This window comes from Melitaea cinxia, chromosome 18, assembly GCF_905220565.1.
Source record: "Melitaea cinxia chromosome 18, ilMelCinx1.1, whole genome shotgun sequence".
Lineage (NCBI taxonomy): Eukaryota > Metazoa > Arthropoda > Insecta > Lepidoptera > Nymphalidae > Melitaea > Melitaea cinxia.
The window spans coordinates 1,440,565-1,465,214 of NC_059411.1; the positions used below are offsets into that span (position 1 = coordinate 1,440,565).

The 24,650-nt window shown below is 35.5% G+C and overlaps 2 protein-coding genes across 2 annotated transcripts; one reads left to right on the forward strand and one right to left on the reverse strand.

Annotated features, from left to right (window-relative positions):
- The first annotated feature begins 8,125 nt into the window (after window positions 1-8,125).
- On the forward strand, window positions 8,126-9,114 carry LOC123662194 (N-alpha-acetyltransferase 80). The gene is made up of 2 exons (XM_045597073.1): window positions 8,126-8,239; window positions 8,459-9,114. Exon 2 carries the CDS (start codon window positions 8,466-8,468, stop codon window positions 9,057-9,059), a length of 594 nt encoding a protein of 197 aa, XP_045453029.1. The 5' UTR covers window positions 8,126-8,239; window positions 8,459-8,465; the 3' UTR covers window positions 9,060-9,114.
- Window positions 9,115-9,217: 103 nt separating this feature from the next.
- Window positions 9,218-24,554, reverse strand: LOC123662058 (rRNA biogenesis protein rrp5). The gene is made up of 20 exons (XM_045596946.1): window positions 24,346-24,554; window positions 24,135-24,278; window positions 23,634-23,789; window positions 22,779-22,926; window positions 21,886-22,005; window positions 20,527-20,690; window positions 19,847-19,954; window positions 18,802-18,939; window positions 18,031-18,163; window positions 17,236-17,424; window positions 16,000-16,091; window positions 15,434-15,589; window positions 14,556-14,675; window positions 13,950-14,030; window positions 12,859-13,863; window positions 12,337-12,549; window positions 11,332-11,460; window positions 10,489-10,744; window positions 9,845-10,010; window positions 9,218-9,411 (listed from the first exon to the last, which is right to left on the reverse strand). Exons 1-20 carry the CDS (start codon window positions 24,418-24,420, stop codon window positions 9,252-9,254), a joined length of 3,753 nt encoding a protein of 1,250 aa, XP_045452902.1. The 5' UTR covers window positions 24,421-24,554; the 3' UTR covers window positions 9,218-9,251.
- Between the last annotated feature and the right edge of the window lie 96 nt (window positions 24,555-24,650).

Genomic DNA, 24,650 nt, shown 5'->3' on the forward strand with positions numbered 1-24,650 from the left:
ACTGGATATTTTTATTATAGGTAGTATCTATAGTATATATATGATTTCACCTACGTACGAATAAACTATAAAATGAAGTTTTATCATTATTATCTTTGCATATGAACAAATCGTTAGAGGGATTCATATGCATAGATAATAATGTTACAACTACATTTTATAGTTTATTCGTATGTAGGTGAAACCTATATATACTATACGTATATTATAAATGAGAATAATATTATAACTTAGCCGAACCGATCCACTTTAAAAAAGACAATTCGTTCGAACGCAAAGTGAATAAAAAGTACGCAGTTATATCATTGAAATAAATAAAACAAATACATAATATTTAACATTTTTTATTTTATAATTAAACACCAGCAGTTTGCCGCGCCCGTTTCCTTCTCTTTGTTTTATTAAAATGTTCTCGAGCCTGTAGGAAAATGCCGTCTATTTTATCGCTATCATTTAAATGAATGAAATTCATATAACTTTTTCCAGTGAGGACATTGCTTACTTGTTTGCACCAAGCCATTGTGAAAAATTGAACACTTTTATTGAGCAGATATTTTTTTAATATATTTTTATGTGTTTCACATTTTATAAAATTTTGGTCAATATGGATTGACGCAATTAATAAAATGTATTCACAAATTTTTTCTTTGTGACCATAATTTTTTAAAACTTCCATTGTCAGGTGTTCAACTTGGGCAAAATAGTCAAACAATGCCCGGGTGGGATAGCATAACCATTTTTTACCCCCATATTCTTTTTTTTTAATAAAGTTGTGAAAATCTTCATTACTTTCACTTATTAAATAGCTTTTACAAGATTCACAGTTTTGAAATACATTCTTTTTTGCTTTAATTGCCATCCACCCACTACAATAAGCGACGGCCGCGCATTTCTCTACATTAACTCGAGAACTACTCTCTATAATTATTTGAGTATTTATGATTTCAATATTTAAATGTTCAGCCTCAATTTCGATTTGCCCATCCTCTGCAGCTTCTTTCTTTTTATCATAGTTCACTTTTAAAAATGATTTTAATGATTTGAGGCAAATGTTGTCATCTTTCTCACAATTAGACTGTGGTGAATTTGGTGAAGTTATATTATTTATTAATAATGTTTTAAATGCAGTTTCGAATGCTGCAGAGTTGGGCATTACATTGTTGTAGCCATGAGACCTTATTGCCCCAAAAAAGTTTTCCAATGGGTCTTGATTAAAATGACGCAACAGTATTGACTGTATGCCTTTTGCATGTAACATTCTTGTAATGTGTTTTAAACCTTCAATTGTTTTTACCCAGCTAGTAAGTGACGTTACAGTCGATTCTCTACCATTGTTTTGAATATATTTCATAGTTTTCAAAACTGGTAAGATTTCATTCCAGAATCGTAAATGAGGTGAGTTCCGCGTCACAGGCGTTTTGTATGGTTTTCCCTCTTCTTTATTGAAGTTATTACAATTCACAGAGTCAAATAGACTGTCAAACAATAGTAATAAATCTGCAGTGTCCATACATTCCGCTGGCATGCTCCCATTTTCTGTAAATGAAAATTCAATATTGGAATTTGCTATTACTGTTGTAACATTTTGTATCATATGAATGAGTTTTTATACATTTTTTGAATCAAATTAAAAAGGTTGAAATTGCATTACAAAAAGACATGGAATAAAAATATAATAAAATTTATTTTCAGTAACCATTAGTTAGCAAGCCTAGCCTTTATGATTTTGTCTGTGTGAATCACACATATTTCAACATGTAGAGATTAAAGCCCGTTGCGCCCAGTTGTTTACACAGTGTGTTGATAGTCAGTCAGTCAATCACCTTTTATATTTAGATTCATTTTAAGTTGATTTAGATTTAGTTTTAAGTTTTAATGTCAGATATAAAACAGTAATGAGTTAATGACTAAGAAATTAGATATTTTCACAAATTTTAGGAATAGTTAATCTGTGTATATAAGACTGACTGATCTATAAAAAATCTATATATAGAGCAAACTGCGGGCAACAGCTAGAAGTCTTAATAAATATTACTTGGCATGGTCAGCTACGTACAAGAATTATCCATACAGCCATTAATTACCTGTAATAATAAGGTGTAATATGTAAGTAATTGCATAATGTAAACATACCTGCCATACTTCCTAGTGTTACACCAACAGACTTGCTGAACACTTGTGTGCAGTGTTTGACTTTCATCTTCGGTATCATTGAGGGTACCACATGTTCAGCTGTCAACTTATGCAGTAACTTTATACCCCTGTATGTCGGGCCCCTTTGAAATAGGTCTTCTATATGACACCATTTTGCTAAGCGTACCTTGCCATCCATTTTAAATTTTAAATTTTTGGTGAGCAAATTATTGCGAACTCCCTTGATTAGATGTGGTGGATCAAATAATGGTACAATTTCAACATTGCCAACTTCAAAAAAACCACCATTATAATCCTCATCATTTCTTAGGTATTTTGTTTTTGTTTCTTCTAACAATTGATTAATAGCAGCTAGGTTTGTCACTCCTTGGTCACATATTGTAGCTACTATTTGAAGACCTGTGCTTTGGACTTTTTCTATTATATTTTTTAATTGGGATTTCAGATCTGCAGTCTTTGTAGTTCCTGAACAAAACGTGTAGGCTAAAGGCTGTTTATATTTTTTAACTATGCCTCTCAACATAAAGACTAGCACGTGATCAGAAAATATTAGTTTCCTTTTGCTGCCATTGTCGATGAAACCATTAATATTGTCATGTGTCTTGTTGTAACTAATGTTTGAAGCAATTGCCATTTCATCAAATAATAAAGAACAAAACTTATGTTTTTCTGGCATTATGCTAACTTTTTTCTGCAAGTCTGCAAATATTTCTTCATTTAAGCCAGGCTTTAAATCTACTGTTTGTAAAATATTTTGCAGTGTTCTTCGGGTTGGGAGAGTACAAACCTGACTTAGCAAGCGATAGGCTTTAGGAGAAGATTTGTATAATGACAGTGCTAGTATTTTTTCATTAAGAGTAAAACGCCTTCCCTTAGGTTTTTTTCCACTGCTTCTCACTTGCATTAAAAACAATGTTTGCGCTGCTGATGACATTTTCTCCGCTACTATTTTAAATGCATTTGTTTTACTTAATCTCATTGCTACCAAATATCTGTCACGGTAAGTCATCTTCATCTTCAGTGCATGACGAAGTTTCAGCTCCAATTTTTTTAATTCATTTTTTTCATATTTCGCTTTCAAGACGGTTACTGAAATAAAATAAAAATAATTCTGTTTTAGTGATTACACAATATATTTTAGTTACAGTTTAGCGTTTTAACAATATATATTCGTTATTCACAATTTTATTTATTCAAAAACTAAATTACGTTTTTCTCACTAGCCCTTGTCAAAATTAATTTGAATTTAAAAATTGCGAGAGAAATAACTAATGTCAAATACGCTGTATACTATGGGTATCGTGCGAATATGCTTATTTATTATATATATATATATATAAAATAATATTTTATAAATTAAATAATAAAAGTTAATATATGTGTAATACAAATAAATATAATATACATAAACGAATAATAAATGCCAGGTAGCCTACACCGTCATTACTCACATCTATATGATAGCATATCTTTCTAAAGAAAAGTATATTAAAAATGCTTATTTTGTTTCCATACATCAAACTGTCACATGAAATTTATGTACGTATGGACATAAATATTATTATTATTATTATTATTAACTTTAATGTCCTCTTAGCTGGAAATCAAATATTTACAGAATCTCTCACTCAAGGGAGAAAGATTTCACCTTCTCAATGGTAAAAAAATAAAAACTCTATTCTCATGGTTGAATAGTTATGTAGAGAGGATATAGTTATCTATACTTTTAATAAAACTGTAAATGGATAGTTTCTGTACATTGAATATTTTTGAAAATTTTAATTGGAGAAAGTCTGTATCTTTGGGCATTACACCAAAACTATTGTCAGGATTACATTGTAATATGACAATGGAATCCTGTGAGGGCGCTGTAACCAAGTTTGTGGGAGGCAGACTAATTTTAACTATAGTACATAGGTCCCATGAGTGCAAAGTGGGGTCCGGTACTTATGGATATTATGAAGATGAACAAGTGAGAAAAGAAAATTAAAAAATTACAAAATTAATGGGCAAGCCCAGCAACTACAGTATATAGATAACATAGGTACCTGGAGTTCTGTATTCAACAGGTTTTCTTGGCTTGGAATGCGATAATGTAGCATCTCGGGATGTAGTTGGTTTGCTAGCAACTAATGGATTTATAGTTGGTGCTGAAAAGCAAATAAAATTTAAATTTAGATAAATGTTACTTAAATAAATAATATATATCATTTGACTATGTCTTTTACTGTTAAGGCCTTTATGGACCAATCTTCATTCACAACTTTACCATGAAAAAATCTTAAACAAAAATAAATATTATTGGCTCTATTATGAGTTTTATACTATATTTATTTATACATCTCTAAAAGTTTAATAACTTAAAATCAGTTACGCGTTTTGCGGCTGTCAGGGGGTTTCGATAGTAAATATACCAACGTAGGTAGATAAGGCCTTCAGCTTATTTGGAAATCTCTTTTTTAATTTTTCAATACTGAATGCCAACATTAAGTATTGAAATCACAACAACCAGCAACAAACAAAGAAAACTCATGTATATCCATTATATGCCTAGAAAAGTTTAATTTGTTAAGAAAGAAAGTTATATGGATATCTATAAATTTTGTGTTTTGAATACATTGAATACAAGTAAGAAGTACTTATATAAATATATTTGTTATTAAAATGTATTTATTATTTTATTCAAATTGGTAACATACCTGTACTGCAAGATGGAGTTGCAATAGGATTCAATAATGTAGCTTCTTGAAATGGTTGGAAGTCTGGAGCCAATGGACTTTCATTTGATGCTGTAAAATACAAAATAAAAGTTGCACTATATCATTAATTCATTACATAGGTAAAAAAAGCTTTGTATAATATGTGGACTACTGAATTTAAACATCAAAACTGACTGACTTCTACTAAAATTTCAAACTTCTATTTTAGCAGTTGAATTTTTAAACCCTTCTTAGCAGATTTCCACAACATAACTTTATCACACACACAGTCCAATCTGTCTATTAATTTGTGCTTGATAGATCAGTTACCTTTTCTTTATATATCCCTGGCCCCGGGCAATAAAGCGGTATACGCCGGTTACACCCTTTTTAATGTTATTTAATTTTTGGCTTCTCTGAGTATCAATCTATCACTCTAATTTTTTTCAGTTTTTTTTATTAATATTTCGTTAGAATAAATGACAATAACCGTTTTATTGCATGGATAATTCTCTTACGACTAAGCTATGTATTATTGCATTACTCTAAGAAAAATAACACAAAAAACCGGTGAACATCTTTACAGTAATTGTTAATGATCTTGCAATTAAAATAGTATCATCTATGAATTGTATTATACATTTTTTTAAATTATTTCATTAAAAAATTATACAATTTGTTTTTAAAAAATTATTTTTAAAAGCTTAAATTGGTAAAAAAAATAGCTTTCATTTGACATATTGAACGTCTGTTTTGGATCACTGTACACTGCACTATAAACAAATTAGCTTCTTTTATTTCTCCTGTAAAATTTGATTTTTGATATTACCGCTTTATTGCCCGGGGACAGCGATATATTTATTATTTAGACATGTAAACTGCCATGTTGGACTATATAGTGTTCAACATTTTTTAGATGAATTGCCTGAATTAAGGCCTTATGCAGACTAAATTATGATCTCTGTCTTATGTGGTGTGCAATATAATATATCTATCTATAATTTTTTTATTCATTATTACCTACATATTAGTAACCAAATTATACTGTTTACGTTACGAATGAAATCCACTATATGTAGATTTTGTGTTTCTAAAATTATTTAAAATATTGTACCTAACAGGTCATCGGAGGACAACAGCAAGTTTGGAACAGCCAACTTGCAAAGTCTGTTTTTTGGGTACAGGAACTTTTCCTCAAAGTGTTGACGACAAATTCTTCGAGTTTTGTAAATAACAGCACTGTTCAAGCTTCTAATATCACCCCCTATTTTCTTCACCCAAGACTGAAATCTCTCTGCATCCTTCTCAGGATTCGGAAAGTAATGTAGAGGTACTCCTGAAATAAAATAAAAAACTAAAGTGAACATAGTTTAAGGAATTAAATAAAATTAAAAACCTAACAGTTTTGCCAGTCTTTCAGTCTTCACAGTGCGTTTTATTTATTTATTCTGTCTTTTCACTAAGATATGTATGTATATGTAAGATATATATATAGTAAAAAGTGTGTTGCTACTTTGCTAGCCATCTAACCGAGCCAGAATGTTAAGGTAATTATGTACATCGCCAGTAAGAAATTTATGGGGTTGGGGTAGTGTGGGTTTTTCACCCCCCTGGACAAGTATTTTTGTGTAAACCCCGTTATTACAGAGATATCATGGTTGAAGTTTTGAGGTTCAATTTTTAAATCAGAAAAAATTAACCTACCACCTTTGAGGTTAGAGTAATGCTTGGCTCCGGCGCCGCGGAAAGTGCAGCCCTTCCGCCCTTGCGTGCGAGGGATGCCCTCCCTCCACGCCCCGGCTTAAAAAAACCACTCTAGGGGTAGGGCAGACCAAGACCACGTGCACAGTGGGGTGCTCCGATTCGGTTTTGGGTATTTTTCGAATTTCTATACCTATATTCTCACGCATTCACGCAATGTTACTAATTTTATTAGAATATGATGTCTGACGCGTTATTTTGTTTAAAAGTGTCTAATTGTCAGTCGTTAAAGGTCAGTTCGTATCGTATTTTGATCTTGAAGTAAAGATCGTTTTTACGTAAATTTGTTCGAAAATAACGCGTGATAGTCGCAGAACGAAGCACGAGTACACTTCCCGCAGCACCGGAATTAAGGTAGAGTCAGAAATAACAAAAATTTAACCTCCCATAAATTAATCTACCTGTGATGAACATGATAGCCCGGTAACATAAAAAAGTATGAGCCTATAAGGTAAGTATAAACTGACATGAGATAAATTCAAGCGTAAGTGCAGCCATCATGAATCTCGCTACATTCAGGTTATTCTTATTTTTACAAAAATAGCATACTTACCATCATTTGCTACGACTGGGCACCCAGGAACACAGCAAACATAGCGAGGCATGATAGAAAATGTTAATAACTAACACAAATACGTATGGTCCAAACTCGACACGGAGGGCCAGAAAACGAATACTTTCACAAAACAGTCAATGCTGAAATATTGCTACTTCACATCTAGGTACGGAGGAATTAAAATTCAACTCAACGTATAAACTAAACACTTGAAAACACGAAATAAAAGCACAAACATTTACGAAGGAACGAGTGACGAAAATGGCGCTCTTTTTTTTTGACAAGTTCACATCTTATATGCAGGGTTGCCATTAGGTATCAGTAAATTATTTAAGTCAGTTAAAAAGTGGTCACACTGAGAATAAAAGTTCTTAGCTTAGGAGATAGATGGCGCTTTGTGGTCAAAATCACTTTTTGTACCAAGTTACCGGGGCATGTTTATATCACTGAAAAGAAAAGAGAGATATATATCATTTTGATCTTAGGATATATATCACTCATTTAGCTCTTCAGCTCATTTAGCTCAGTGAAATAATTTTATAAAGCAACCAAAATGCAAATATCACTCATTTAGCTCTTCAGCTCATTTAGCTCAGTGAAATAATTTTATAAAGCAACCAAAATGCAACCTTATGTGGTTGGAAAAAAATACTTTTTCGCTTGTTCAAAGCAAGACGATTGAGTCTATGACCTTGTGAAATATGAATCGAAAAGATACAGAGCCATAACTAACTATCTCTCTCTTTCGCATGATAAACGCCATCGTCCGATCGAGTGGCTCACTAGCTCAGTCTCGTTTACTCCCGCTCAGTACGTCAGTCTCTCGAAAATGAATCATAAGACTAGTGAGCTGGAGATATATTTGAAACGTAAGTGAGCTGATGAGAGATTAGCTCACTTGAAAAGATATGTTTCATTTGTATCACTCACTCATGAGTTACACAAGTCTAGTTAGTTGTGTTTTAGCAAGCATGGATATCGATACACTGCACTTTAAAATCGAAAACAAATACATTGACATGATTACTGAATTGTGATACTCGTACCTGAGATTGATTAATTAATTCTTGTAAGTATCAACTTAAAATGTCTTTATTTTTTTAATATAATAATTGCATTTAAATATGTAAATATATTGAATAAATTCATAAATGACATTCTAAATTTGACAAATGACGTTAAACGCCGTGACAGTGACACATCATTTTTTCCTAATTTTTTTCGCTTAAGTCAATATTTATTCTGCCATTCACATGTCAGCTATATCCATAAAAGAAATATTTTTCAGGGTCACGATGGAACACAAAGGCCTACAAGTTTTACAACTTCATAAATATCCACAATATTTGAGACCGTGTTGCGAACTTATAAACGAAGAATGGCCACGCAGTGAAACGGCAAGAATGATGTCTCTCCAAGCGTCCTGCGAAAAATTACCGACTAGTTTAATTTTAATTAACAGTGATAAAATTCTTTTAGGCCATTGTAAACTTACTGCTATACCGAGTATACCAAACAGTTGCTTTATTGAAACCGTAGTAATAAGCAAATCAATGCGTGGTCAAAAATTAGGCACGTATTTAATGAAAGAAGTTGAGAAGTATTGTAAAAATGTATTAAAATTAGAAATGCTTCATTTGTCTACAAAGGGTCAAGAGAATTTTTATACTAAGTTAGGATACGAATTTTGCGCGCCAGTTTCTATTTACGGTAGCTGCATTCCTAGCAATATTGTTACAGAAGTCAGTAATCCTATTAAAAGGGAAGATACTCCTGTTAAAGTGACCAGTAATATTCCCATCCCACCGCCCCTACCGATTTCAAAGCCTACAACTGTAAATAACACAATAAAAACGAGTAAAACATACATGTTTAAGTATTTAAGTTAATAAAAAATGCTTTTTATATTTTTTTTTACAATAAAAGTAGATTTAGAAACGATTATACTTGACTTTTTTTACATAAAAATAGTATTGATATTTCTTACAGATTAGTAATAATTTAACTTTTTAAGTATTTGAAAGGTTATTTTCAATAAAACAAAATATAAAATAATTATCACATATATTACAATAATTTATTTAAAACTTAGCATTATTAATAAACTCGAGCGCGCGTTTTCGCACGCTCTCAACGTGTTCTTCGTCACCGATCTTCTCTTCTACTTCTATCCACTTCTTGTAGAGAACTTTCATTTTCCTAGCTGGCAACTTTTGTGACGTCATACGTTCCATTACTTGCCTGTGAAAAAAAAATAGTTAATGCAATATCTCTCATCTGTGTACAAGCAGTACATACATGTAGTATGTAGTTAATTTTACTAAAGATGTATTTACATTCTAAAATATAACCTAACTTTTCCTCACTCCTGATGTGCATCTTGGCGTCATTGAAAACTATAAAATGAAACGAACAAACGCCGATGACGCTATAATTTTTTTTTATAACACTAGGTCCGCAAACAAGCATACGGCTCACCTGATGGTAAGAGATTACCGCAGCCTATAGACGCCTGCAACACCAGAACCATCGCAAGCGCGTTGCCGACTCACACCGCCGACAATCCCCAATCCCCCCTCTCCAGGAGCTCTGGTCACCTTACTCACCAACAGGAACACAATACTGCTTGAAAACAGCATTATTTAGCTGTGAGAACTGTATCAGCCCCGCTCACCTGACCCGCTGCACGTCCGCAGCGGCCCGCAAGCTGTCGAGGTAGGCGGCCGCGACGTCCACGCGCTGCGGGTACACGGCCAGCACCTGCTCGAACAGCGCCTCGCAGCGCTCCCGCTCCCCGTGCGCGCGTTCCAGCTGGGCGAAGCGGACCAGCAGGGACACGTCTGCGATAATTAAAATAAATCGGTCATAACCAACTGATTTTTCGGTTGCTATTAAGTCCAACCAGTACTCCCGTGACCATGATTACTGTCAAGTATCCGAAATTTCGAGCATCTAAAAAACTTAATAACTGCGATAAAATCTGATTTTTTTTTTCATTTTAATGATTGAAATTCGCGTAAACATTGGGCAACAAATTGCTTTTTGATTAATTAGGAACTATAGTTCGAAATATATGTCCGAAGTCTGAATAGGGACACAAATATACAAGCACCTATTGTGTCGTATTTGTATAGTATTGGTTTTTCCTTTTTTTTTGGACAACCTTTTTCATTGCAAACCAATAAGGAAAATTACAACAGTAAATCAAAATCGGTCTAATCTGAAAAACATTCAAATTTCTGCATGACGGATACAGAAATAATTTGGGACACAAATTGTTAGTCTACTAAATTTTTGCGCTGCTTAAGAAATACTTACGTTCCTTCTTCTCCAACGCCGCAACACCCTTCTGCATGACCTGCCTCGCCTTCTCCACCAGCCCTGCCTTGTAGCACGCCGCTCCACACACGCTGTACACTTCCGGTCGCCCCCTATATTTCCGGACCATGAGATCCACAACAGGAAGTACTTCCTGCTGCTTGCTTGTCTCGAGGAGTATGTCCAGAAGTTTCGAATGGATTTGGAAGGTGTCGTTCATTTGGAGCGCATCTTCGAGGGTCTTTTGTTGACTTTCCTAGTTATGGGAAAATAAGGACAATTCGTATAACTGAGTTTTAGACGTAAGAAACATGACCTGGTGGAGAACTGCTCTGGTTTAGCGGTGCGTACAGTACATTAATACTTGCACGCTTCAGCCTGTAATATCCCACTACTGGGCATAGACCTCTTTCCCCATGTAGGAAAAGGATCAGAGCTTAATCCACCACGCTGCTCCAATGCGGGTTGGCGGATATATTCCCTACTATGAGTAACGATCGCTATCAGGTGTACGTGATAACAACCGGGACCGACGGCTTAACGTGCTCTCCGAGGCACGGTGGGGAGACCTTCTTCTCTTCTGATACTGCAAGTTTTTTTGGGTGACCAGACTAGACTATACGACGACGCGTTGGTGCAACGGTCACAGCTATGGATTGTCCCTGTTGCGCTGGCGGTTGCGGGTTCGATCCCCGTACATGACAAACATTTGTATTGGCCATACAGGTATTTGCCGTGGTCTGGGTGTTTGCACAGTTCTTGTGGGTCTTGTGGGCCCAGTAGTGGGATATTACAGGCTTAAGCGTAGACTAGACTATGCTGTTTATATGACAAAAATCTTACCTTTGTGCCAAACCTGTGCTCAAGGTTGAGCAGCGCTAGCCAAACATTGAGTTTCTCATGCTCCTCCCGGAAGTTGATCGTGTTGAGAGCTTTACGCCCTACCGCTCGAGCTTTCTCGATTTCCGTCGCCTTTAAAAATTTAATGGTACAGATTTTTAAAACTATATTCTGATTGCAGTTTGTCATTTTTTTTATAATTTTAGACAAAATATAAAAAAATGAGTTAGAGCTATTGGAAGCCACCGTTCCTAATAAAGTTCACTAACTATTTACACTAACATTTTTTTCGGTCGTCTGTTCCTAAAGTAAGCAACTTAATGCTTGTATTATAGGTAACAGCCGACTGCTATAGCAACATTTTTTTAAATATATATATATATATATTAGACCACCCAGACTCGGGGTGGGAATCGAACTCATAACTTCGGAGCAGTAAGCAGGGTCATTACAAACTGCGCCAAGGGACTAGTCAAATTATATTCCATTCGTAAGAATATCAAAACACAAATAACTGTCAAGGTGTGTGGCTACGACACTAAAGAATGTAGCCACCCCCTCTCTTCCCGTGGGTGTCGTGAGAGGCGACTAAAGGATAACACAGTTCCACTACCACCTTGGAACTAAAAAAGTCGACTGATGGCGGGATAACCATCCAACTGCTGGCTTTGAAATACACAGGCCGAAGACGGGCAGCAGCGTCTTCGGTGCGACAAAGCCAGCCCTGCGGTCACCAACCCGCCTGCCCAGCGTGGTGACTATGGGCAAAACACATGAGTTCACGCGATTTTTGGCGCGAACTTGTGAAGGCCTATGTCCAACAGTGAACTGCGATAGGCTGAAGTGAGTGAGTAAGTAAAATAACCGTCGTTCAAAAAAATAAGAAAATAACGGCAAAATAAACGTTATCCATATAAGTATAAAATTTTTTCGCTCGTCTGAAAAGTTGTTAATTCTGACGTACATTAAGTTTGAACTTCAACAACGATATGTTTACTATTAAATTACCTGCAAGTGGAACGCCATGTACGCAATCCACAACTGGCTGCAGTTCGGTTCGGCTAACAAGGCCCTCTCGAACTGATCGCTCGATCGAGGCGCGTTCTCGCTCTCGATCGCTCTCTTCTCTAACTCTCGTATCCTCTCTTCTTCCTCCCTCGCTTTAGCCGTCTTTTCAGCTAACGTTAGCTTTTTGCGTTTCTTTTTAGGTTTTTCTTGCTCCTATTATATTAACACAAAAATATTATCCAAATTCACAAATAAGCTTTAGGTGACGTTTGTAGCCTTTATGTACCCAATTTAAGTTTATAAAAATAATTACTACATATTATGCGGTAAATTCCGAAAAAGTTGTTTCATTATAATGAATGAAATTCGCGTAAACATTAGAAAACAATAATTCATATTCACGATTTTATTTACTAGATTTTGCAACAATTTCATTGATCAATTATTAAATTAACAATTAAATTTTGTACCTTGATTTCAGACATTTTATATTAAAAAAAAAACTTAATAAAGATTACTCACCTCATCTTCGCTACTACTCGATTCCTCATCCTTCGTTTCATTAACAGTTTCAGGTGTCATCGACCAGAACTCCTTCGCACTCGGCACTTCGACCACCGGCTTCAAATCTTCCACAACTTTTACCTTCAAAGCACTCGCTTTTTCTTTTACAACTTCATTTTCCTTTGCCTTCTTTTCATTTATCTGTTCATTGGTCTTATTCGCGGCAATTTTTTCAAGCTTCTTCTTCTTGTAATCTGGATTTGCTTTCAAATCGAAATCCTTTAGCTTATCTTGTGCTAATTTAAGTGCGTCAGCCAGTTTCTTTATACGTTCTTCCATTACAAGTTTTTCTAAGTTCATTGCTGTGTGGTATTTCTTGTTTTTTGCGTTAAGTCCTTTAGATTCGATTTTGGCAACCTTCTCTTCAACTCTATCTAAGCGTTTCGTTCTGGCGTTTATACATTTGATTAAAGACACTACCCGCTTTTTGTAGTTTTTCCGTGTAACGCAGTCGGATAAATCTATAAGTCCTAATTCTTGGGGTGTTAACACTTCAGAATCGTCTTGCATGTCTGTTTCGATAGCGTCGCTTTCCTCTGAGACTAATTTTTCCTGTTCTTTTTTATCAGCTTTAGCTTGTTTTTTGTCCTTTTTACTTTTCTTTTTGTCACTTTCGGTATTTACTACTGAATCGGTGTTTTCGTCATTTGTAGTTTGTTTGTCATCTTCATTCGTGTCAATTTTGCTTTTAGTTTTCTTTTTACGTTTTTTACTTTCAACTACTTCTTCGGTAGTAACTTCTTCTTCAACCAAATCTTTTTCTTCTGCATTCTTTTTATCTTTTTTTCTCTTTTTCTTTTTTGTCTCGCCACTCGCTTGACTTTCGTCAGCATCCATTGTCTCGTTTTCGTTACTAGTGCTTTCTTCGGATTTCGCTGTTTCTCCTTTTTTACCTGATTTTTGTTTTTTAGAGTTAGTTTCTTCGTCATTTGCTTTCCTTTTTGTAGCTTTCTTTGGTTTATTCTAAAATCGACAAATTATATTTAAAAAATGTATATGTTTTATGTCATCAAAAGTAAGTTTCGTTTATTAGATGAGGAGCTACTTACGGAGGGAATGAAAGGCGCTTTAGTGAGACTGCCGCACATCTTCTTAGTCTGAGGGTTCACTGACATGATCGTACATTTTACCTGAAATAATTATTTCTATTATTTACAGACATACTTATTTTTGGTTTTATTAAGACACCTGCATTTAGCTGGTTAATTGTAATTATTACTACAATACAGACATAACCAGTACAAATTAGAAGTAAGACTACATTTTATACTTGAAAAAAAAATTATTAGTGTGTTAAAGTGAATTTTAAGTGCATGTTACGTGAAATCGCTTGAATTATTTTATTGTCATTTGGCATAAAATATTTTACGTTTGTGAGTCGTACAAAATTGTTGTTTATTTTTACTGATTTGTGTACATTGCTCATGGAGTGAATTGTATTTTTTTTTTTGATAAATAAATACTACTTAAGCCATTAAAAAAATTAATAAGAATGAATGCAATGGTTTATTCGTTATTAATACTACACAAGCTATGAATTAAAATATTTTTTTATTTTTAAAATTATTAATTATATTTTAGAAACGATAGAATTATGTTCAATCGTTGAAATAACGTAAATAACGGCAATATTGCCGTACTACAATAATACTTACAATTTGGCCGACATGGAACACTTCAGTCAAGTTATCGAGCGGTTGGGCGGAAACAAATCGCTTCGGAACGTATGCCAAAACATTGTTGAAGAAGGAGATCAATAGGTAATCCTTGATATGCTGTTGAAATAATAGAATACATAAATAAATTTAACATTAAAATATTCTTTATTATTGAATTTTGGACGTGTGATTAAGCGGTATCTTTTATTCTGTTGCAAACTGTCTTAACTCATTGGGACACATATTCAGAGGTCCTTATTACAAAGTACATTCGATTTTTTTTTAATTTAAATAGTTTCTAAATAAAAAATATCCAATTATTTGTTGTTAGTTGTATATTATAAGTGCTGTTATCCATATCTTCGGAAAGTTATATAAAACAGTTAGGTCAAACTCACACACTCCATTTTACTCAACTGAATTTGTAAAATGACGATTCGAAGGTGCTTTCGAAGCCTATTTGAATAAAGCTATTTTTGATTTTGATTTTGAAGTGACTAAACTACACGGAAGCTGGGTGGCTACGGCAATAAAGAATATAGCCACCCCCTCTCTTCCCGTGGGTGTCGTATGAGGCGACTAAGGGATAACAAGGTTCCACTACCACATTGGTACTTATACTAATACCAATGGCGGGATAACCATCCAACTGCTGGCTTTGAAATACACAGGCCGAAGACGGGCAGCAGCGTCTTCGATGCGACAAAGCCAGCCCTGCGGTCACCAACCCGCCTGCCCAGCGTGGTGACTATGGGCAAAACACATGAGTTCACGCTATTTTTGGCGTAAACTTGTGGAGGCCTATATCCAACAGTGGACTGTGATAGGCTGTAATGATGATGATGATGAAATCTAGATTAAAATTTAAACCTTACCGCTATTACTCCAGTGTACGCTTTCCCGACGACGGCATCTTCGTAGCTTGTCAGTAGCTCTAAGTCCGAGTCTAACAGTGAGGGCTTCAAGGTGATTATCAGATGCTGCTTCGCAAGGTCTACTAATAGCACGCGGCCGTTTACCTCTTGTCCGACCTTTAAATGCGATGAGTATTTTTTATATTACTGCTCTTTTATATATTATTCACGTAATATGAGTGACTGTATGAGGGCAATGGTATAGCGTGGTTTTTTTGCCGCACAATTTTTTTTACCGAATTAACTAAACACACTCATTGCAAGCATTTTCATGATGTTTTAAAAAAAAAGTTCTCAAATTTACTGTATTTTTTATGTATTACATTGCGCCATTGAATTTGAATTTTTTTTTGTTTGTGAATTGAAAAAATCGTAGGGATTTTACCATTTCATATACCGTCTGGGGCCATGGCCCTCCCGGCACCCCTCAAGCTAGGCGACTGTATAAGGGTATCAGAAGGTCCTCTTGTCCCCAGCTTGTATTGTGTGTCCATTAAAATTACACATAAATAAACATAATGTCTTACCTTAAACTTCTTCTTGGAAAGTTTTGAATCGGTCGCTTTTTTCGGATCGACGAAAACACCCGTATCTGTCATGTGGCTTTTGGGTACGTAACCTAGATGATAGAACAAATCGTCATCACAAAAATGTTAACAAAAAAGAAAAAAAAAGTACTAACTAAAAAAAATCTTAGTGATTATAATACGTAAGGATTATGATCTGGTCGAAAAGTATTTTTGTAACTCTTAATCAATCAAAGCGGGAGGGTCTTTACGTAATAAAACACTCGCTTGATGACCACGGACACCGTCAGGCTCGTATTGACCCTAGGGCCAAAAGGGCCTAGGAGGCAAGCTGCAAGGGGAGGCGCAAGCCAAAGATATGTACGCATTGCTTTCGATTTGTTCTATTAATTTATGGGGCGCCAAACTTTCTTCGAACATTCTGGTCTAGTGGTGCGCGGCCATGTTAGCGTCAACACAGCGGCGGTTGCTGATTCGATTGCCGTGAATATTTGCATTTTTACATATTTTTATTTCTTGTCTGGGTGTTTCTCCTTGTAGGTCTCCCAACCATGCCTCGGAGAGCACGTTAAGCTGTCGGTCCCGATCACTATCATGGACACCTGATAGCGATCGTTACCATAAGTAGAGAATGTATCTGTCAACCCGCAGTGAAGCAGCGTGGCGGATCAAGCTCCGATCCTTGTTCTATATGGAGAAAGAGGCCTATGCCTCGCAGTGGGATACGCTTCAGCCTGTATCATCCCAGTGGGAAATTATAGGCTAAAGCTCTATAGGCCAAACGCGCTAAATCTTAATATGTACCATCGATCACCGTGCCAGTTACCAGTAACCACAGAGCACCGCTTATCAGTCTGTCTGTCTGTGCTGTGTGGCTACGGCACTAAAGAATTTAGCCACCCCCTCTCTTCCCGTGGGTGTCGTAAGAGGCGACTAAGGGATAACAAGGTTCCACAACCACCTTGGAACTTAAGAAGCCGACCGATGGCGGGATAACCATCCAACTGCTGGCTTTGAAATACACAGACCGAAGACGGGTAGCAGCGTCTTCGGTGCGACAAAGCCAGTACTGCGGTCACCGACCCGCCTGCCCAGCGTGGTGACTATGGGCAAAACACATGAGTTCACGTTATTTTTGGCGTAAACTTGTGGAGGCCTATGTCCAGCAGTGGACTGTATAGGCTGTAATGATGATGATGATATGCCACGACTGCAGTCCGGTTCTACAGCACTCACCGGCCACTCTGCCCACGACCACCTTCAGGTGGTCGTCCGCCACCAGCGTCAGGCGGGCCGCCACCCGCTCGCCCACCCGTAACTCCGAGAGGCGGAAAGGCCGCTGGGCCAGCACGGCGGCCGCGTCGCTCACCGAGTACACGTGGTCCGCCAGGTTGTAGCACAGGACTCGGACCTTGTGGGCACTGCCTGTGGACATCGATAGATAGATAGATAGATAGATAGATACTCTTTATTGTACACAACAACAATCAACACAATAACATATTACAAATAAAAAAACAGTGTACAAAGGCGGTCTTATCGCTAGAGTAGCGATCTCTTCCAGACAACCTTTGGGCATATAGGACACAGCGTAGTGAAAAAGCGGTAGGGTATCGATGACAGATTATTAAAAAAACATTTGAAGTAAAACTTCTTGGGAATTGGGAAGTCAGCTACGAGAGCGTTACAAAAAGTGTGATCGGGCGAGGCGAACTGAGCAAGCTAGAGAGGCGAACACACGTTTTCTTTCTCTCTCTCATAGCTAGTTACGTTTCATATATCTAAGACACAGTACAGGCCTATTGTGCAGGCATATTGATTGCTAAATAATAAATAAATAAATTTATAATGGATACACACAGAGCGCTCTTGTAGGAAATCACGATCCCCCGATGACGTGAAAATATAAGATGGAAGTTTGTATAAAGTTATTTTATTTATTGACATAAATTGAAAACTCAACACAACTCATATCTTTTTGGCTAATCAAGTATAATTACATTTGTGTCTGATATAAAAAAAAAAACTTACCTACTGGATATGACTGCGTCAAAACCTGTTCATCAGTGAGTTCTTCATGAATGGCAACTCTGCGTAGACTCAAGATGCCTATACTGCCTTCACCTAGCTTCATGTGGACAGAGCGACCCGTAATCTTTAGCACCTATGAAAAACATAACAAAAACTTTACAATAATAAGATCACTTACTTCATACAACGATATAATTCAGCCTGTAACATCCATACTGGGCATTCTTTTTCCATGTAGGAGAAGGATTCGAGCTTAGTCCACCACGCTGCTCCACTGCAGGTTGGTGGGTGACTTTATATTATGCATATATATTATTTATGATTTTAACTTCGAAATAACACAATAATACAAAAATTAATGTCTTAATTTTTTCATAAAAGCATGTCTTGTAATATTCCTAAATCTGTACTACAACTGTCTGACAAAAAAATTAAACATTTTTTAGAGTTAACTCCTTAAAACTTCTTAAAATTATAATAAGGCTGTACAAAACAATATGAAGTGTAAAATCTACTGAGCGAATGACGTCGTTACGTTTTTGTACCCTATTGGGTTCCGATAGATGGCGTTAGGACGTTTTCTAATAACGCCGATAGATGGCGTTATTTTATTCGTTTATTTACCATTTGATATGATATTAATCGTTTTCTTAGACTAGTAAGCCTTTTTGTGCCTATTTAGACAGACGATCTGAAGGATTAAACTCCAGTCGTGCGTCGGAGCTGACACACACATTTTTTTTAGAAACTACATAATACACAAATCCTCACTTTCGCCTCTTCGACTATGTCACCTTCTTGCAGTTTCTGTTCCTCGGCCAGGTCCGGGTATGTGGTGTCAAATATACCCCTCATTGTTAGAAATGGTATTTTCTTCGGCGGCACAGCGTATAACAGTCTCGCTCTAATCTGCAATTACATAAGTGTAATTATAAAAAAAATATATTTGAATTAAAATTTATGATATAACAACTTAAGTCTTATACAATTTAAATTAATTCATTTACTGCAAAAAACTTTAAAAACTAGTTTTTATAGCTTAAATTTGCTGCTTATATATATATATATGTAGTGTAAGTGTATTGCAGCCAATTGTGACTATGGAATATATATTTTCAAAGAGTAATTTTTACATATCACACATAATTGTTGCAAAGCAAAATTGTATTAATATACATATATATTTCTTATATATAAAATTCTCGTGTCTCAATGTTAGTTACCGTACTCCCCTGAAACAGCTGGACCAATTTTTATGATTTTTTTGTGCATATCGGGTAGGTCTGGGAATCGGCCAACATGTATTTTTCATACCCCTAACTCATAAGAGGGGGGTGAGGGGGGGGGGGGGGTAAGGGGGTTAATAACATATATGGCAAAAACGCGTTTGCGAGGTCAGCTAGTATACATATGTACATATATTTCTTCTGTGCATTGTTTGTCACTGAACTAGTTCTAAACGGATGGACTGATTTAGTTAAAATTTTACATGTATATTTCTAGTTCATGGATGGTTTGAAAACACGATTGAACCTGGTAGGTGGCGCTGCTATCGGTACGTATTTGGTAGCTGGATTCCGGGTAGGACAACGTCTGCCGAGTCCGCTAGTGTATATCTATATTTATTTATTTATTTGTTTGTTTTAATGCGCCAACAAGGTAGACACTAATAAATTCACTATAATCATCAGCACAGGGTACAAACAATTGAGTGATAGCATTATAGGCACATACAGCTTACTATTTACTATTTTTTAATACATTTTGAATTATAATTATGAAATAAATAAATTTATAAAGGAATATTATTATTTACCTTCTGTCCTAGTGCTGGCTTCTTCCCTTTGACAGTGTCTACGTGATTCCTCTGTATGTAAGCCACTGTTTTGTCCAAAATACGACCTTCTATACCGTTGTCTAGTGCCTGAAATAATGGTACATTTTGAAATTACGTTTACTTAGCCCTTTTCTTAATACAGACATAATCTTATTATATATTTATAATAAATGACAACCTAATAAAATTCAATAATCTCCCGACGTATTTGTGCATCGGTCACAGTCAATAGCTGTTACGTTAGCTGTGGTGGGTTTGTACCCCGCATGTGACAAATATTTGTACGGGACATACTCATATTCGTATTAGCATTTAGTTTTTAATGTGTGTAATTTTATGCTATATTATGCGTAATATATTTAGGAAGATATTTGAGATATTGGCACATTCAAAACAAGTTGTCTATAGAATACGTTCGAACATAAGAAGAGCTGGGCAGCATGACAAAACATGACTGAAAAAAAAGGGGAAGGGGAATTCCAAGGAAATGTTTCACTCTCCATCAATTATTATTTGGTGGGGGGGGGGGGGGGTTCTACAAGTGTGGTAGCAATTTATCATAATTTATTTTATGGATGGCCCCGAAAACAAAGTTTTAATAATACACAATATGAATACAACATTTAATGACAATAGTTCCTATTACATTATCTATTTACCTTATCAACCATGAATTCCACAGCAGTAGCGGGGAACAGAACATTGGTCTTATTACGTTGTACAGCCTTCTGTAATGCTGATAGTTCACTGGAAAGACTGATTACACCACTTTCTGGGGATGGGGACACAGTCTTGACCGTCACCCATGTTAGCATACCAGTGTCTAGAAGTAAAACAAATAAATAAATATTTACAACATAGACACAAGCATCTGTTCGTAAAGTAAGCAACTTAATGTTTGTGTTATAGGCAACAGCTGACTGTTATAGCTACATATTTTTTTATTTCGATAAACATACATATAAATAATACATATATAAATAAATATATATATTACACCCAGACTCGGGGTGGGAATTGAACCCACGACCCCCAGAGCAGAAAGCAGGGTCTCAACAAACTGCGCCAACGGTTTAATCAAACAACAAGCTTTGTTATAAAATTTTAATGACTTATATGATTCATTGACTCATCCTCTAACATTCCACTTCTGGGTTATAGGCTTCTTAGGTTTCATTGGGCTTCTTTATCAATGTAATGTATGTCACTGAGATAGGGTACAGCAGGAAATTTCCTCCTCAAAATATGGAGCAGCCCGACTAGTACTTCGACCTTACAGAAGATCACAGCTAAATAATACTGCTTTCAAGCAGTATTGTGTTCCTGTAGTGAGTGAGGTGACCAGAGCTCCTGATGGGAATAGGGTGTAGGGTCGGCAACGCGCTTGCGATGCTTCTGGTTTCCCAGACATTTATAAGCTATGGAAATTGCTTACTATCAGGTGAGCCATACAGTTGTTTGCTGACCTAGTTATATAAAAACAAAAATAAACGTAGAAGGTTGAGCTTAATGCACCATGCTGTTTCATTGCAGGTAGACAGTTATATTCCCTATTATTAGTAATGAACGTTGTCAGATGACTATCAACCGATTTCAATTGTCTACCTATATCTGGTTTTGCCTCCTAGCCTAGTTTTGACAAAATTTGTATGGAGCTTACGTCGAAATTGTATCTCTAGTAAGCAAATTTAGAGTACTAAAACTGGCCGTATGACAACAACCAGTACCAACAGCTTAACACATGACTGACAACAGCTTAATAATTACTATGAACATTTTTTTTTTTTCTTTATTATTTATGGAGGGTTTCGTCAGTCAGACGATGCCACCCTCATAGGTCTTACAAAATATTCAATACTATCTACGCTTAAGAGCTACTTTCACAATTACTATGAACATTATGACTCCAATACTTTTCAATATTTACTTCAACAAGTGTTTAATGTGGCCGGCAGGTTCCTGCCAAACCAGGAGTATTATAAGGAAAGTGAATTTATATTATAATTGGTAATATTTACCCAATTCTATTTCAGGATTAGCCGAGTCCTTAGGTAAAAATGCCCTTATATTGGGTATGCCTACATCCATCACATAGCCATGGTCTTCCACCGACGTAACTGCTGCTTGTAGCAGTGCGCCTATGAAAAAAAAACATGTTATGAAAACTGAAATTCATTACTACCAGTACAATAAACTGAAAATATTGTTTTTAACAATAATATGTATAGGGTTTGATAAATATTAGCTAATATATTTTATTTCACACTAGATGATCCGGTGAACTTTGTATCACCTATGTATATTTGTGAAAAATATGGACAAAACACTTTCTTAACGCACCTATAAATATTTGACAACCAAGTGACAATTTTTTCGACAAAAGACATCAGTTTCACAGCTAGGAACTTGTATTGCAAAATTAAATTGTCATTTTCACTATTCATGTTTCTCACCGTCTAAATCTTCCCTGAGCTTCCACAAATATTTCAAGATTAAAATTAGTAAAATCGGCCCAGCCATTCTCGAGTTTTAGCGAGACAAACGAACAGCAATTGTTAATATTTAATAGATATGTATAACATTTCTTTGATAAACTTCGTTTTTTACTAAATTGTTTCAGCTAAAAAACTCAAGTAAAATGGAATATCTCAGTATTTTTTCAAACTTTGGAGTAGGATTAGACATAGAGTGCATGTTACACTTCTGTTACTTCTGAAGTCTGATTTACACCAGTTTTTGAATACAATTTGGATTAATTCTTTGGGATGAATGTATGTCGTGCATAAAACGTGTCAGTATAAGAAACATGCATGTAATATAATTAATTTTGTAATAACTATGTACTGTTTAATTGCATATTAAACAAAATACGCTCTTTGTATTTTAAATATAAGTATTTTATATACAATACCTTTATGTAGATCAGCGTGTGATCTCCCACTGTTGACATGCTGTGGCATCATGGTTAACATGAGGTGTGTCTGAGTGACTTCCAAAACCTTTACAGTTACGTATTGCCCCGGTCGGAACATTTGTGGCAACTCACGAACTGTATCTATCTGGAAATGTTCTTTTTATCTTAATTTGCTGAACTTTTTTAGCATTGTTATAATAAGCCTCTGACATACTGTTATATGACGCCGCGTTGGCGCAATGGTCACAGCCATGGATTGTGCCGGTTGCGCTGGTGGTTGCGGGTTCGATCCCCGCACATGACAAACATTTGTATTGGCCATACAGGTGTTTGCCGTGGTCTGGGTGTTTGTGCAGTTCTTGTGGGTCTCCCCACAGAGCCTCGGAGAGCACGTTAAGCCGTCGGTCCCGGTTGTTATCGTGTACACCTGATAGCGATCGTTACTCATAGTAGGGAATATATCCGCCAACCCGCATTGGAGCAGCGTGGCGGGTTAAGCTCTGATCCTTCTCCTACATGGGGAAAGAGGCCTATGCCCAGTAGTGGGGTATTACAGGCTGAAGCGTATACTGTTATATATAAAAATATTTCCAAAAGTTAAAGAATATTTGATTTCAACACAAATTATATTAATATATAAAACATCAACAATTTCACTCAAATATTTCATACATTCATAAATATATATTATTTTTTGAAATAGTATTTGAATAAAATACATATTTTTTCATTCTAAGCAAAATATTTTAAGACTAATATATCCTTTAAATAAGTTTTTAAATAACATTACAGACCAAAGCTAAAGCTATTAACTTGTATTATATGACACAAAATAATTATAAAAATGATTACCTGATCATTAACATAAGCTTCAAGTATTTTATTGTAAGCTTCACTGACGTGGCACGCCATGACGACGCCGTTCATGCGACAAGGTAGTGCCACATTTACTTTAGTCTCCAACACTTGACGGACTCTACCCAACAGTAATAATCCTTCTTTCACTACCTGGAATCGTTTTAAAATTGCTACACTTAGCATGTATATTTAGAGGATCATTTTCAATGTACATAAAGTTAAAAACTTCTAGTAATGAAGACAGGAAAATAAGAAGAAATTGATCGTGTATATAGAATTAAGATTTGTTTAGCAGTTAGTAATTTTAGGCTATTTAGCTACAGGTCAAATATAAAACCAAACTATAAATCACAAAAGTAACACATACATGATTAAACATGATTCAAATTCAATTACTTATCAATAAATAATTTAACTATATTTATTTCTATTACAATAATAACGAAGCTATAGATAATCCTAAAAAACACATTAGAAAATAGACTAACTGCTCACCTTATAGTTAAGATATATTCCACAATTTTTATTTGAATGATCGACTTCTGTGTGCACCTCATCAGACAGATAACCATCATCATCATCTGACTTCTTCTTTATCTTCTTCTTTTTTCTCTCACCTTTCACGGCAGCTCCTAGGAACTAAACCATAAAATATGATACCATGATGTTTTAATTCTTAAATATCTCGATGTTTTAAATTACTTACATTTTCGCTCTGTTTAAAATACGTGGTAGTCGGCTTTTTGCCTCCTCGAGGAAAGTATTCCTCGACATCCGCCATCGTGTTGAATTTATGTATAGTTTAAAATTAAATAGTTACCGTTGTTTTACAAAAACACAACAACACAACAGGCATGAACCTTTGAGGTTATAGAAATTTGATAGAAGCGTTCCGTTTTATCCATGCAGCTGTCAATGTCATATAATTCACAAGTATCCAATAATTCTATTTTTTTAATTTCATTGTTTACTAGGTAAATATATATTTGCAATGAAAGCGCAAAAAATGCG

Bases quoted from the DNA above. Each gene is read 5' to 3' on its own strand.
- LOC123662194 (XM_045597073.1), top strand. From the start codon at position 8,466: ATGGAACACAAAGGCCTACAAGTTTTACAACTTCATAAATATCCACAA.
- LOC123662058 (XM_045596946.1), bottom strand. From the start codon at position 24,420: ATGGCGGATGTCGAGGAATACTTTCCTCGAGGAGGCAAAAAGCCGACT. The intron at 14,031-14,555 runs GTAAGTATTATT...TAATTATTTCAG, and splicing joins TGTTCCATGTCGGCCAAATT to GTAAAATGTACGATCATGTC. The intron at 12,550-12,858 runs GTGAGTAATCTT...TTAATATAATAG, and splicing joins CGAGTAGTAGCGAAGATGAG to GAGCAAGAAAAACCTAAAAA.